The sequence below is a fragment of the Trichoderma ghanense genome (assembly GCF_004382785.1).
Source record: "Trichoderma ghanense strain CCMA-1212 chromosome Unknown scaffold_1, whole genome shotgun sequence".
Classification (NCBI taxonomy): Eukaryota; Fungi; Ascomycota; class Sordariomycetes; order Hypocreales; family Hypocreaceae; genus Trichoderma; species Trichoderma ghanense.
In genome coordinates, this window is record NW_027395664.1 from 298,004 (window position 1) to 312,729 (window position 14,726).

The 14,726-nt window shown below is 56.1% G+C and overlaps 4 protein-coding genes across 4 annotated transcripts; 2 read left to right on the forward strand and 2 right to left on the reverse strand.

The window, feature by feature from the left end:
• Positions 1 to 164: 164 nt before the first annotated feature.
• CCMA1212_001452 (Transcription initiation factor TFIID subunit 14) lies at positions 165 to 1,399 on the forward strand (the record flags this gene model as incomplete). The annotated part of the gene is made up of 5 exons (XM_073698876.1): positions 165 to 280; positions 478 to 626; positions 748 to 1,137; positions 1,230 to 1,315; positions 1,376 to 1,399. The coding sequence occupies 5 exons, from the start codon at positions 165 to 167 to the stop codon at positions 1,397 to 1,399; spliced, it is 765 nt and encodes a 254-aa protein (XP_073562725.1).
• Positions 1,400 to 1,680: 281 nt separating this feature from the next.
• Positions 1,681 to 1,869, reverse strand: CCMA1212_001453 (uncharacterized protein; the record flags this gene model as incomplete). Its single annotated transcript, XM_073698877.1, has 1 exon — positions 1,681 to 1,869. The coding sequence occupies one exon, from the start codon at positions 1,867 to 1,869 to the stop codon at positions 1,681 to 1,683; it is 189 nt and encodes a 62-aa protein (XP_073562726.1).
• Positions 1,870 to 4,109: 2,240 nt separating this feature from the next.
• Positions 4,110 to 7,299, forward strand: CCMA1212_001454 (Transcriptional activator ARO80; the record flags this gene model as incomplete). The annotated part of the gene is made up of 3 exons (XM_073698878.1): positions 4,110 to 5,041; positions 5,098 to 6,863; positions 6,926 to 7,299. The coding sequence occupies 3 exons, from the start codon at positions 4,110 to 4,112 to the stop codon at positions 7,297 to 7,299; spliced, it is 3,072 nt and encodes a 1,023-aa protein (XP_073562719.1).
• Positions 7,300 to 9,193: 1,894 nt separating this feature from the next.
• On the reverse strand, positions 9,194 to 13,645 carry CCMA1212_001455 (uncharacterized protein; the record flags this gene model as incomplete). Its single annotated transcript, XM_073698879.1, has 4 exons — positions 9,194 to 9,228; positions 9,289 to 13,197; positions 13,291 to 13,478; positions 13,572 to 13,645. 4 exons carry the CDS (start codon positions 13,643 to 13,645, stop codon positions 9,194 to 9,196), a joined length of 4,206 nt encoding a protein of 1,401 aa, XP_073562720.1.
• Between the last annotated feature and the right edge of the window lie 1,081 nt (positions 13,646 to 14,726).

The following is a 14,726-nucleotide window of genomic DNA, read 5'->3' on the forward strand; positions in this document are numbered from 1 at the left end:
AAGCCATCGCCCGTCATCATACGCACATTTCTGCTCTCGCCAAGGCCTCACCGGCGCCTTCTGCTTTGAAAGACAGGCTTCTTTCTTGACTCTTACCCGCATATCCGCTTGTGCGGCCTTCACCAGCGTGTTTTTCTTGATTTTTACATCAAATTGTCTTCACGATGATGCTCCGCAGCCGCAGAGGACCGCCGCGCGCTGCAAAGCTGGGGAGTAAGGCCGAGCCCGAAGCTGACGGACAACAGAGGAAAGTCAAGGTGGTGACGGAGCAGCACGTCATGTGAGTCTTTCTTCTTATCACTCCCCGATTTCGACTTCATTTCTCTTTCCGCCGCGGCGTTGGCCAGCAATTCCCCTTCTCCTCGACTTCTGATTGACAAGGAGGATTGGGAAGTCATGGCTGAATTCCTTTTCCTGCTCCTCATCTTCCCTCGTTGAAGCTGCCGTGGAGTGCCTCATGCTGACCCAATGCTGCAGCGACAAGCCTTCTCCCGTGGCCGAGTTTCCCATGCGGCAATGGAGCTTGCGGCTTCACCTGCTGGATGAGGAGGGCAACGAGCGGCCTGCCGATGTCTTCACCAAGGTTGTCTACCACCTGCACCCCACATTCGAGAACCCCGTCCAAAGTAAGTCAAACGGTGCCGTGGGCTTGGCTTTCATCTCAATTCATTTCCTGTCATCTCCTTTCTCCCCCCCCCTTCGCCTGGTCTCGTGCCGTCTTGCGCAGCTCTCTGACATGGCCTGTAGCCTTCACAAAGCCTCCATTTATCTGCTCCAACGAGGGCTGGGGTGAGTTTGAGATTGGCATCGACCTCTACACCACGGAAAAGACCAAGCTGGCCCCCATCGTCCACGACCTGAACTTCGCCAAGGAGAGGTACGAGGTCACGCATACCGTGGTCTTCAAGAACCCTTCTCAGGCGCTCCAGGAGCGGCTGCGCGAGTCGGGCCCGCTGCCTTCCGACGAGGACCGGCCTAAGAAGAAGGGCATCGCGGGCAAGAAGAGCGCCCAGAAGTACGACTACGAGAAGATTGCCGACGCCCTGGAGAAGCTCGAGGAGGAGGATCTGCTGCGCGTCATCCAGCTGATCAACGAGAACAAGACGCCGGAGACGTATATCCGAAGCGACGTGGAGGGTGAGTCCTGGGACCAGCGTTGCTCTTTTTTTTTTTTTCTCCTTTCGGCTCTGTCCATCCCTTGTGTTGATGCTTTTCTCCTTTCCGGATAGTGAATAACCTGTTTGAAGCTGGCGAATTCTCCATCGATCTGTACACCATGCCGGATACCCTGACGACCAAGCTCTGGGATCACTTGGTAAGTTTTGTCCCGGACAAAGCCGAGATGAAGCGGCTCTGACAGCGCGGGATCGCACAGTTGAAGAAGGGTCTTGTCGCCTAGATGGTGCACCTCTGGGTGCCTCCCACGATGATGTAACGCGGGCGGCCGCCGCTGAGATGAGAGTAGCCATGTCTTTTCTTTCCTTTGTTTGTCACGGCAGGGAGCATTATGAGAATACGCAACAAGGGCCGGTCGATACGACGGAAGTAATTGGTTATATGTACGCAGAGGGTACGGAGATGAGGCGAGGGCGCAGAACAGGCTTGGGATGAAAAAAAAAAAAGTGCTAAAACGATAACCGCGAAATCGGTCACGTCTTTTTTTTTTCTTTCACGGCGAATCTACTCGACATTCTCTGCCTTTTGGTTGTTGATCCCGCTGAAGAGAATGCTGGCCTTGGTGCTCTCTTTGTTGCCGTCCCGAAGGCTGCAAGTTGTCCCCTGTGGTAAGAGGACGCTCGCATCGACGCCTCTCTCGATGGCTCTCAGGCTCCGATATCGCCGATACTTGTCCTGTTCATTTTCTGCCATTTCTTCATTGTTTGCTTCTACGGGTGGCTATTGGACGGAGAGCAAGTGAGCAGAGGTTATAGTGAAAAAGGATGTGAAGGAAAACAACTGAGCTCCGGAATGTAGGAAGTAGGACTTGCTGCTGCTACTGGGCGAGAATATGGAGAAAAGTGTTTCCCAATTTAAAGAGTTGTGCCGTGTGTTTTGTGATAGGGGACGAATTGTCAGGATGACTTCCTGCCATTAATCAAGCTCATGAATTTGAAGATGACGTTGTTGAGCTCTGTTGAGTTGTTGAGTGCTGGTCTGTCTGATGTGTGTCTGAGCTTGGTTGATGACGTGGAGGACTGGTATACACCAACCTACCTTGAATAGTGGGTTAGTAGTGAGAGTGAGAGGTGCGTGTGATATGGGGTTTACTTTGCTGGTCCCTTGCAGACACATACTTATGGTGGTGTAAATAAATGCTGTAGATGGATTCCGTGAGCAATGAGCATCCCGCACTCTCAACGAGCGACCCACGTTTACCATACCATCTAGGCGATGGCTCTGTCCGCGATGAAAAAAAAAAAAGGTGCCATAAATAGCAGCTCATGTCTTGGACATTGCACATGACACTCACTGTATGATGCCCGCTGCTGATGCTGATGCTGATGCTGATGCTGATGCCTAACGGCAAGGAGAGAGAGAGAGAGAGAGAGTTCACAGGGCTCTCTCTCCCCCCTTACATCCCGCGGGCCAGCGAAGCAATACGTACGGATGCTTAAACTGGAACTGCCAAACGACTTTGGTGAAGAACTAACATAGCACAGCACAGTAAAAAAAGCATCAGACAACAAAACCACGTATCAAATATCACACGGACAATGAAACCTCAAAAGGACCCCCGCCAAAGGGATTAACACGCACAGAGGAAAAAAGACCTTGTGTCAACGTGACCAATCTTTTGCAAAAAAGAGAGAGATTTGGTACTTTGCGATTTTGGTGGTGGAGCAGGTCGCTTTCTGCTTCTGATTGGATAGAGAGCAGGCGGAGTGATTGGGGGGGCACTGATTGGTCGATGCGTGTTGGTGGGAGAGGTGCGAGGGCGGGTCTTCCGGGGGGGGGCAGTAACTTGAAGGAAGTCGGTGCAGGTTGCAGGGAAAGGCTGTCGCTGTTCTTTGTCATTGTGCTGGTTTTTGGCGTTCCTGAACATGTACCTACCTAAAGGAGTGCGAAGTACCTATGAAGTACATTGAGCTATACAGGGCATAAGGTACACCATCAAGCGCTTGGGTTTGGTGGTTGATACTCGGGACGTATTTTGTATCCGTGCCCTTGTTCTGTTTTCTCTGCATCTTGTCTCGTTGTTTAGACATTGGCGTTGGCGTTACTTTTTCTGGGGGCAGGAGCGACGCGGGCCGGGAACCATTGAAAAAGAGAGGGGAAGGAGGTACGAAAGTAGGTACAACAGTACAACAGTACCCCCTACAGATCGGTAAGGTAAGGTACAGAACCCACGAGAGAGCTCAAAGGGACTGCAATCCGTCTCGCCGCAAACACTGGAGAGTAACAGAGACCGCTTCTTCCTCTCACTAAGTCAAGGTAGTCAGTCAGTCATGCTGCTGGGAAAGAAGGGTCAGGTGGAAGAAAATGAGAAGCAGGAAAAAAAAGACCAAACTCGGGACAAGGGCAGCAAAAAGAGAGAGTCCAGAATCGAGATTGGGTAAACTGTTACGTCCTCGTTCAGCTGCGCGCTGGCTTCAATTGGCCTTAGTATTTTTTTTTTCTTCGGTTTCGGCGCAGCCATTCCCTTCCTCTTACACAACAATTTTCCCTCTGTTTCTCCCACTGTGGCCTCGTTTCTCCCTTTTCTTCCCTTACCTACTAAACGTACCATCTGTCTGCAGCAAAACCAGGACCCCCAGCGGAAACGGTGAAGGGGAAGAGGAAAAAAAAAAAGAGAAAAAGGACAAGGGGGGAAGTTCCATATCCGGCGACGGGAAAGGCCTTGGACTTTTTTTTTTGCCTTTTGAACCCGCCTGCAGAGAGAGGGTGGTTCGACGTTGCCTCTTTTTATATACGGGCTCGATTTCGCCTTTCGCCCTCTGCGAGACACGAGACCCCCGCAGACCCGAGCGAGGCCAGAAGGTCGGCTTCGTTTTTCTGCGCTTGACTTCGGCCTTATTGCCCTCCGCCCATCCCGCCGCAAACCGCGCTCGACAAGCTCACTGCTGCCCTGTTGGTGGTTGTGCCGACGACAGCAGCAGCAGCAGCAGCAGATGGCCCAATACACGAGCACCGCGAGTCCCGCCCAGTCGACGGCGACGACGGCATCAGCGCAGCAGCAGCAGCCCCCTGCTCAAGCTCAGGCACCTGCGCAATCGTCACAGCCTCCCCAGCACAAGCGCGTCTACCAGGCGTGCATCCCGTGCCGCCGCCGCAAGGTGCGATGCGATCTCGGTAGCGTCGACAACCCCCACGATCCGCCGTGCGTGCGCTGCCGCCGCGAGAGCAAGGAGTGCTTCTTCAGCGCCACGCGCCGCAAGAGGAAGACGGACGAGGACGACAGCGACGCCGACGAGTACGTCGTCCGCAACGGCCGCAAGAAGCTGCACGCCGCCGACAGCCCGCCCTTCTCCCGCTTCGACCGCCGCCAGTACAGCGACACGCCCCTGACGCCCGGCGGCTCCCATGGCAGGAACCAGCCGCTGCGGCGGCCGGACGGCAAGGCTGGCGCCCGGGCGCGCGCCGGCAGCGAGTTCGACGGCGATGGCGACTCCAACCAGACGCTCGAGAACCTCGAGGCCCAGACCGTCATGAGGCGCGGCGTCTACGGCCCCCACGACGCCCTCGACCTGCTCTACAAGGCCGCGACGGATAGGTTTGTCGTGTCGTCGTCGTCGCTTGCTCACGCCACTGCTAACCGCGAGTCCAGCCCGGCTGCGGATACACACAGGCGCCAGCCGAGCATGGCGTCCATTGTCCCGGGGCCGCCTCAGCAAGCGCAGGCAGCGGACGAACCTGGCCATCGTGCCAAGTCGCGGGGGCCGTCCATATCCGTCCGGTCCGAGCAGCCCATCGATCCCAATCTGGCCCGTCCCATGTTGAGCTCCCAGCCTGGCTACGAGGATGCCTTGAGGGCCTGGTCCAGGTTCCGCTTCGTGCGTGCTGGGTGGTTCACCGCGCAGGAAGCCATTGAATATATTGACTAGTAAGGCTTTGGGATCTGTTGCCGTTGTGAAGGAACAGGGCTAACATTTCTGCTAGCTACTACAAATACCTTTCACCACTTACGCCGATTTCCCCTCCTACCTTTAGCAACCCTTCATCCCACCTGACCCTCCTGACCGAGGAGCCCATCCTCACAGTCACCCTCCTCACGATTTCCTCGAGATACTGCCAGCTTCCCGGCACTGGTGGTATATGTCGATCGCACGCAGTGCCGGAGCAGCTGTGGACCTATTTGCGCGGCATGATTGAGAGATGCCTATGGGGGCAGGAGGCGTTTGGCGGTGGCTTCTGCGGCTCAGGGTCTGCCTCCATGCTTACCGAAGAGTCGCAAACCAGCAGCACGGCTCCCTGGCGAGGCCTCCGCAAAGGCAGCTTGAGGACCTTGGGTACCATTGAGTCGCTGCTGATCCTGACCGAGTGGCACCCTCGTGCTTTGCATTTCCCTCCACAAGAGGCCACCGACGAGCTGGTGCTCCCCATTGCCGAAGCCTCTCCCCTGATGGCGTCCGAAGATGAGCTGCACAGGACGATTGGCGCCGGCATTGGTGGCAAGAGGATCGAGAGCTGGCTGGAACCGGCGTGGAGGAGCGACCGCATGTGCTGGATGCTGCTCAGCACCGCCATGGGGCTGGCATACGAGCTCGGCGTGTTCGACGACATTGACGAGCTGCTAAAGGACGACGCCATCACCCGTCCCGAGTACAAGGACGAGGTCTACCGCCAGCGCGCAAACCGCATCAAGCGGCTCCTGCTCATCTACACGAGCCAGCTTGCCGGCCGCCTGGGCTGGACCAGCATGACGCCGGAACACCTGCGCAAGGCCGATCCCGCCGTCGCCCGTCAGAGGCCCCTGACCAACGACAGCAGCGGCACGCCCGCGACAAACCCGTCCTCCTTGGCCAACGGCTTCAACTACGTCCCGGATCTCGAGCTGGACGATCAAATCATCCACTGCTGGGCGGGAATCAGCAACGCCATGCACCTCGGCAACGAGAAGCTGTTCAAGACCCGCAAGCACACGACGGAGATTATCCAGTCGGGCAAGTACGTCGACCTGCTGAGGGACTTTACGCCGCTGCTCAAGGACTGGTACCGCGAGTTTGAGCTGTTCCGTCTGCCGCAGTACATTCGGCACATCCTGACCATCGAGTACGAATACGTCCGCATCTACATCAACTCCCTCTCGTTGCAGGCGGTAGTCGAGCGATGCACTAATAATGCGGGCAACACTGCCAGCTCGGGCAACGGACTCCAGCCGACGCATCTGTCCCCGCAGACCATGATCAACTACGGCAAGCTGCCGCTGGGCCAGCTGGGAGGCTTCACCGTGCACGACCAGGAGTATGTGCGCGAGGTGGTCGACGGAAGCCGGAATCTGCTGCGAACGGTCGTCGAGGGCCTGCTGCCTGGCGGCTACCTCAAGCACGCGCCCGTGCGGACGTACTTTCGCATCATCAGCGGCGCCATGTTTCTTCTCAAGACGTTTGCCCTGGGCGCGCCGCGGTCCGACGTGAAGCTCAGCATCGACCTGATGGACGCCACGGTCGAGGCGCTCCGCAACTGCATCGTCGACGACGTGCACCTCGGCATCCGGTTCGCCGACTTGCTCGAGTCCCTGACGAGCCGGCTGCGGAACCGATTCATCCAGGCGCCGATGCAGCAGCCGTCTGCCAAGACACAGAGTCCGGCTCCGGAGCCGGGCAGCGCGGGCGCCGTGCCGCAGAATGGCGAGAATGGAGAGAATGGGGCCAACTGGGTGGGCAGCCACGCGCAGAGGCTTAGAGACGGCCTCAACGGGCAGTGTAAGTCCGAGATGCATCCATGTGCTTTCTCGCAGGAGACTAATCGTGTTTTACCTCTGCAGACCGAGTGCCGACTCCCGTCACCACCGAGGCAAACAACATTTCGGCGACGCCTTTCGACCTCTCGACCGGCAACTTCCCGTACCACGGGGCGTCGTCCATTGGCCCGTCGACGCCCGCGGCGGACAACAGCAACACGTCGGGTGGTGCCGGCGGCAACATGGACGTGAACCTGTTTGACGAGTGGAACAATGCCGGCAGCGAGATGTGGTACCTGCCGCCGGGGCCGGCCTTTTTCCAAAACATGGAGAACAGCTCGGTGGCGATGACGGCCGAGGGCGTCAACGTCGGCGGCCTGGATCTGCTCGAGTACATGGCCATGGATCCGGTGCAGTTTCCGGGTCTGGACGGGACGAATAGCGGAGCGGCTAGTTGATGAGGAGAGAGGCAAGGGGGAGTATGTCGTGATGGGATTATGATGCTATGAATGAGTTGGCATGTTTAAAAAGTTGTGGGGGGGATCTACTACATCGGACAGGGAAAATTGTCTGGCGAGATTAATGAATGTGTTGATTGTTTGTGGGCTATAGCGAATGGAATGTTTCAAGTCCCCTTTGGGGTCATCTGGTACTCGCTGAGGTTTCATCTTGTAATTCCTTCCGTGTGCGTGTCTTTCTTGTGCGAGCCGGATCTCTTTATTCCACGAATCTGAGGTGTAATTCGGTCCAACGATACTTTTGTCTCACGGAGATTCTGTGAGATTGTGCCATTCGTTGCTTTTGCTTCCACATAGGTCTCATCAACAACACGAGTTTAGCATCGGAGCACTTCATGTGCCGGTGAGAATAAGAAAAGGCTGAAATGTAAAATCACAAAAAGCCTTGAATAACATGACTGGAATTCACCCATGTAAATATATATAGTCCGAGATGCATCCATGTGCTTTCTCGCAGGAGACTAATCGTGTTTTACCTCTGCAGACCGAGTGCCGACTCCCGTCACCACCGAGGCAAACAACATTTCGGCGACGCCTTTCGACCTCTCGNAACAGCTTTATTCGAGAATAGAACAAAAACTTTTCCTCAACTTTTCTGCCCCATATCACAACTTCCGTCCAACCAACCGTTTTCTATAGAACAACAGTACGAGGTAAGTCCAATACACCACAAACACACAACAACACACAACGACACAATGCAGCAACATAACACAGAAGCCTAAGATACAGGCAATCTTTTTTTTTTCACAGTTTTTTTGCTTCTTGTTATGTTGATTTTGAAAACGGTTTAGTCTAATCAGAAGAGACTTACTTTTTTTTTCTTTTTTTAAATTGCATCAAAGGTCCACGAAACAGATAGTAATAACATATAAAAGACCAGACCAGACCAGACAAGGCAAGGAACAGTGATTGATAGAAAGAAGATTCAGATTTTTTTCTCCAAGAAATTACCTTTATTGAACTCACATAAAGAAAAACAAAAAGAAGAAGCAGAAGAAGAAAAGAAAAAAGAAGAAGGCACAAGCGAGAGAGAGATACACACAATGGATAAATAAAAGAGACTCTAGGTGTAGGGCGTGGAGCTATAACTGCTGCGAGAGAGGAGAGAGAGAGAAGTAGGTAGTAATAAGCAAGGAATTCTACTTGCCATGGTATCATGTAAAATAAATAATAAGGGAACAGAAACAAGAAACAGACAAATGAACTTCTTTCCTTCCTGCAAAAATGACTAAGAAAAGGTGAGAGATAGAGAGAGGTGTGGTGATGATGATGATGAGCAAAGGGAAGGAAATGCCGCGTCGAGGTGTATATGTTGTGTGTGTGTTGTGTTGTGTCTGTGTGTGTATGGGGTGTCTCGAGTCTAACTCTCAAGTGCTGTAGGTGTGAAGAGGGAGAAATGAAAGCAGGGCCGGAAAGGGCGTACATATAGCTAAAATACAACACATCTTCTACACTACCCCCCTCGCGCCCTTGGACGCATGCCAGCAAAATGTTGAGAAAATGAGACAAGTCTCCAAGTGTGAGGTTTTCCTCTCCCCAAGTCCCTTTCTCCGTCCTCCAATCTCTATGTGTAAAAGGTCAAAAGCAAGCAAGGCGGTCGGTAGTAGGTGGTATATCGAGGTAATGAAATAGAGAGCGAGGGAAAGGACGTCAAGGACGGTTAGTAGTTCTAGAGCATGAGGAGATCCAACATCGTGCAGACATGGAGAGCATGATGAGTCCCGTGGAGAGAGGACAACGGCAGACATATACTTCTTTCCACATATGAATGCTGTATATGCTGCCTTCGATAAGCTTTCAGTTCAGAGTGAGTGATGAGCGGTCACGCAACTCATCGGCTGTGGTTAGCATGAGCAGCTTGCAAAACTAAGCAACCAGTTAGCCCCCCCCCCCCGACTCTCAAAGACAGTAAACGGGGATCCATACCATGCAGCACGTTGAGCTGTCCAGTCCTGTCTTCGCACGCCAGCTGGATGCCACTGCCCTCGACAAAGTCCAGCACCACGCTGTTTGGCAGCTCCTGCACCTCCACGTCCGGCGTGTAGGGCTGTCGAAACTCGCCCATGTGATACTTCTTGGTGCCCTGGGCGGTCCGGCTGCTCTGCGCGGGCAGCGCGCTGAGGATGATGAAGCCGTGCGAGTCGAGGCACAGGTTGCGCCTCTTCCACAACAGGTTGTCCGGGAACTGCACGTTGACGTCTCCCAAGTCGGACACGATGGAGGCATCGCCAGAGCCGGCCTGAGCCGTCGACGACGACGACGACTGAGCGCCTACGCCGGCGGCATTCTGAGCACCGCGGGTCGCTTCTGGCGAGGGAGACGACGCCTTGTTCTTGGACCCACTGGAGAGGTTAGACAGCTTGCGCATGAAGCGCCCGGCACGCGATGTCTTCTTGTCAGAGGACCTCTCGTCGCCAGAAAAGGAATCTTCAGTCACGCTAGAGTTGGCCAGGCCGTCGCGATCAATGGTGATGGAACGGCGGCTGCTCATCGACAGGCGATGGCCTCCACTGCTGGGCGACTGTGTTGTTGTCCTAGAAGCTATGGCATGGCGCATGTTAGTCGAGACCGTGACCGTCTTCCGAGGGTCCTTGAAGAACCCCTTTACCACATTTAGCGAGGATCGCCTACCCATGTCGTCCTCGCCGCGGCGCTCGAGGGACCTGGGCCTCCGTTCTGAGCCCTCATCGCCTCGGTGGTAGTCAGCAGCCGTGAGCGGCGACTGGTAGCCGCCGTACTCTGAGGAGGTGTCCTTGGGAGGCAGCTCGTAGCCAGAGAACTTGGTGTTGATGGCGATGGACTCTGGCCGCCCTCGCGACTGCGTGCCGGGCGCCAGGCCCGGCGGCGGCGGGCTCGAGGCAGATGCGGCTGAGGATGCGACTGCGGCCAGCGGCTCAAACATGGACACCCGACTGACGACGGAGCCGGACCTCTGCAGGCGCACTCTGCCCTCGAGCGCATCGTCCTGGTGCGAGGGCGTGGGCGACGCGGCTCTGCCGTGCAGCGACCTGGTCCTGTCGACGACCGACGGCGCCCTCGACGTGTCCCGTTTCTGCACGGCGAAGAAGGTCGACGACGGCCGCTCGCGACTGACGGGCCGGGACTGGTCGCCCGATGTGGCCGAGAGCTTCTCCAGCGCCTTGATGCGCTGCGAAATGCTCGACCCGACGTTGGGCTTCATGGTGGCGAGGCTGGCCGACTGCTGCTGCGTGACCTTGTGTAAGAAAGCTGCGCCGGAACTCAGAGAACGCGCCGTGGACTGAGTTACATCTGTCGGAGCGATGAAGTTGCCACGGACAGGATTAGAGACTGTTCGAACGGTGTGCGCTGGTGGAGCTCTGGCGCCTAGCGGCCCATTGGCAATGGGAGCGCTGGGGAAGACAGGGGTGAGCGGAGATTTGCTGGCCACCATTGGCTGGTTGTGCCTGTGCGCCGCTGCGTCGCGGCCCTGAAGAGGAGGAGGAGGAGCAGCCGGAAGATGAGCTGTGGGAGAAGTGGGAGCAGCGGGAGAGGGGAGGGGAGCGGCAGCAGCAGCAGCAGCGGCGGCGGCGGCAGCAGAGGCAGCCTCCTGGACGAGGGCATCGTCATCGCCGCCGCTGCCCGCGAGCGCCAAATCCGTGCGGATCGGCCGTGGAAGCGATCCCGGGCGTCTGGCGCGCTCATGCTCCTTGCTGGGCTGCTGCTGCTGCTGATGCTGCTGCTGCTGGGCCTCGTGGGCATCGCTGGGCTCGTCGGGAGGAGCCGCGGCGTCGCTAGCCGTGGCTGCTGCAGGAATTGCCTCGTGTGCTGCCGGCAGCGGCAACGGGTCCGTCTGCAGCTCGAGCTCCATCGCGGGCGTGGCCACCGTTGTGTGAGCGGCGGCGGCGGCGTTTGCTGCGTCGACGAGGTCCTGCGTCGACGCTCTGGACGGTGACGGTGGAGCAGCAGCGCCAGCGCCAGCAGCACCAGCAGCACCAGCCAGTCCCAGCCCCTGTCCCCCTTTGTCCGTTGCCTGCGCAACATCGCCGGGGGGCGCACCGAGTGGAATCTCGCCTGCGCCAGATCCCAGGCCATCTAATAAGGCGGCCGGTGGGGCCTTTGACATCGGCATATTCGCCGAGAACTTGGAAATTGGCACTGCAATCCCTTTTTTCTCCTTTTCATTTTCGGCCTTGGCCGATCCCTTATTAGCAGCCCCGGCAGCCGCAATCTCATCAGCAGGCTCCAACGCAGTCGAGCTGCCAGCTTCCATCTCAGTTTCTTTTGCTCCATCCGTCGTGGAAGCCTCACTTTCTTCTAGAAACGACAACGCTGCATCTGCAGGAACCGCAGGAACAGCGGTGGCGTCAGGCGGCGACAATGGTGACGCCCGTGTCTCGACCTCTGCGACGCGGCCCATTTCTTCCTCATGCAACTCTCGCTCCGGCGCAACGGGACCGGGGATAATGGCAGCAGCTGGCTTCCGATTCCCCCCATCTTCGCCCGCGACAGCGACGACGACAGCAGAATCGTCAGCAGCAGCAGCCGTCGCGGTGGCATCATCTACCTTGGCGCCATCGGTGGTTACTTCATCTGGATGTTTCGCATGAACGGTCTCGTCGGTGGAATCTGAAAGCGAAGAAGCTGTTGTTGATTGATCGTGCTCCGAAGAGTCAACTGCCGGGCTCTGGGGACGGGACTCTGATCGGGCGCCCTCAGAAACCTCATCTATTTGCACAGACGACGAGAGACTATCCAAGACGACGCCGGAATCCGCCTGACTGATGGACGTTGCTGCATCCTCAGTTCCGTCGGACTTTTTTTTTTGCTCATTTTCTTGAGTGTTTCCTTCCTCCGCCTCCAACCCATCATTACCATCATCCTCATGATCCTCCACAGTGGTTCCCTCAGAGTGCGTCAGGTCTTTTTTTTTACCATCATCTTCCCCCGTGATCGCCTTTTCATCTTCCAAGTGCGCTGTGTCTACGCCGGACTCGGCTCCGTCCGCAGCCTGCTTCTGCTGCAACTGCTGCTGCAATTGCTGCTTCTTTTTCTTCTCCCTTAGCTTCATAGCCTTCATGAGCCTGGCTTTCTCGGGAGTCATGGCAGGCTTGGCAGGCACCACCGGCACAGAGAGCGTATCAGCTGACGATCCCGCGCCTGTGGATGGCCGTGAAGAGTCGGCACTGGGTCGCCTTGAGCCGTCTGGTATGGTGCCTGTAGTAGAATCGGCAGGTAGCTCCACCTCTGGGATGTCTTCATGGATCGAAGATGCAGCGTCGTCGTCTTTGCCTCGCCCTTTCCTGCCGCTCTTGCCAAACAACTTGATCCCGGCTGGTAGAGAGGAAACAGGTCTAAAATTCCCAGAAGCCTTTGGCCGCATCGTAACGTCGGTCGTCGGCCGGGGCGCGAGCTTCACCTTTGGTTTGCTCACGGGGTAATAATTGTAGCTGTCGGTTGTATCAAAGGACCTCGTAGGCGATGCTGGCGCGTCGGGCACACCCACAAACTTGGGGACCTCGGAGGTGGTTGAGGTTGAGAATTTGCGGTGCTCCGGGGAAGATGCCAGCTCAGAGTTCAGCTTGACTTCATCTGCAGCTGTCGACCGGTTGGCAGGTGTCTGCGGCCGGTCGTCATCGGATAGCTCGAGAGACTGCCGTTTAGGCGACCGCTGGTCCTCTTCGTCCTCCTCGGCGATTTCCCCGAGTCGTCGTCTTCGGGAGCTAACGGACGATGCCGTAGATCCAGACGCCGCGTGCAAGGAGCAGGCAGCGGATAGCTTCGTGTCTCTCAATTCGCTGGCCGTGGAGATTTCGAAGATGGTGTCGTATGGGGAGAATCGTTCGCAGACGGCGTTGAAGTGGACGGCGACTCGCGCTGGTTTGCCCGTCAGTATTAATGATCATGATGATGACAACGCAGATGGCCGCCGATCAACGAATCGGACGAGGCTGAGCATAAAGATCTTACCTTGTATAAGCCGAGAGCAGTCCTCGGGTAGGTATTTGACAATGACATTCCTCCTCCGATACCGCAGGAAGCCATACAGCGGGCTTTCTTCTTCAAAGCCGGCAATGACGTTTCGCATCTCGACGATGCCCCCATTTCCCTTTTCCAGCAGCTCGACCTCGTCGCGACTCGAGTACTTGAGGAGAAACCTAAAGACATGACAAGCAAGAAGCAGGTCTCAGCAAACACGGAACGTAATGCAACACTTGTTTGGGGAATGAAGGGGAGTGGACCATGCATACCATCCTCCAGGCTCAGCAACACCAGCCTGGTGCGCCTCCACGACCTTGGGATCGTCGAGGCCGTTGAGCGACATGGCTGCTTCTGTACGGCTTCAGTGTGGAAGCTTTGTTCACTTCCGTCAACCAGCTGGGCAAGTCCAGCTCAACCCAGAAGAGATCTTAAAGAATGGAAGAAGTTGAGGGGCGTGATGAACGAATCAGTGAATGAACAAAGAGCGACACCAAAAGGGCGTTGAGAGCGCTCGAAAGTGAAGCGAGAAGAAATAGAAATGAAAGAAAGGCGAAGAAGGTGAATGAGCAATTCAGCAGTAAAAGCGAAGGACTGAGAAACGCAAATTGTGCGCCGCGAGGGCGAACAGAAAACAGAGACACCAGCGTCGGCGCGCGCGCTGCGTCGGCTTCTGCGAGGCGAGGCGAGCGATGCTACCGCCAGCTGTTTCTCAGGGGCAAGATGCGACGGCGTTGCTGGTCATGGAGACACGAGAGAGAGAGAGAGAGAGAGAGAGTCGCGACGAATCGAGTGTATGAACTGACGAGGCCGTGGGACGGAAGAGGCGACTTGGACGTGAACAAGGGCGATGGGTGTAGCAAATCGAGAAACTCGCCAGAAGATGGGGGAGAAACTGCCAAGGAGTCGCGACTTGCCCGGAACGGAATTACTCGAGCATGAAGCTCTCCTTCTTGCAAAGCTTCGCGCGAAACCCCCTCAGCTCTGATGCAGAGGCCGAGATCGCTTTCTGTCTGTCTGGCCGTCTGTCCGATGTGTCTGCCGCTATCGTTCTGTGCCAGTTGCGCAAAAAAAAAAAAAAAAATAGGATCAATAGAGAAGGAGAAAAAAAAAGGCTTTGAGGCCGTGCAGCGAAAAGTCGCGAGATCGGAAATGCGCCAAGTCTGTCTGTGCCTGTGCCTGGATCGGAAGAAAAAAGTCCACACAGAGCCCACACCTGTCGTTGCATTCGTGTGCTATAAGCGCCGCGCCGCAGAAATCTGGAGGCAAGGGGTGCTCTAAACAGGAAACAAGCAACGGTGCAAGCTTTTGGTGCCGCCCACTTTAAAAATCGAAGGGACCCGACAATAAGCAACAGGCAGCTTCCCAGTGGCCGGTATGCAGATTTCCAGGGCAGATCAGTGAGATTGGCCATGCGGGCATCGCTC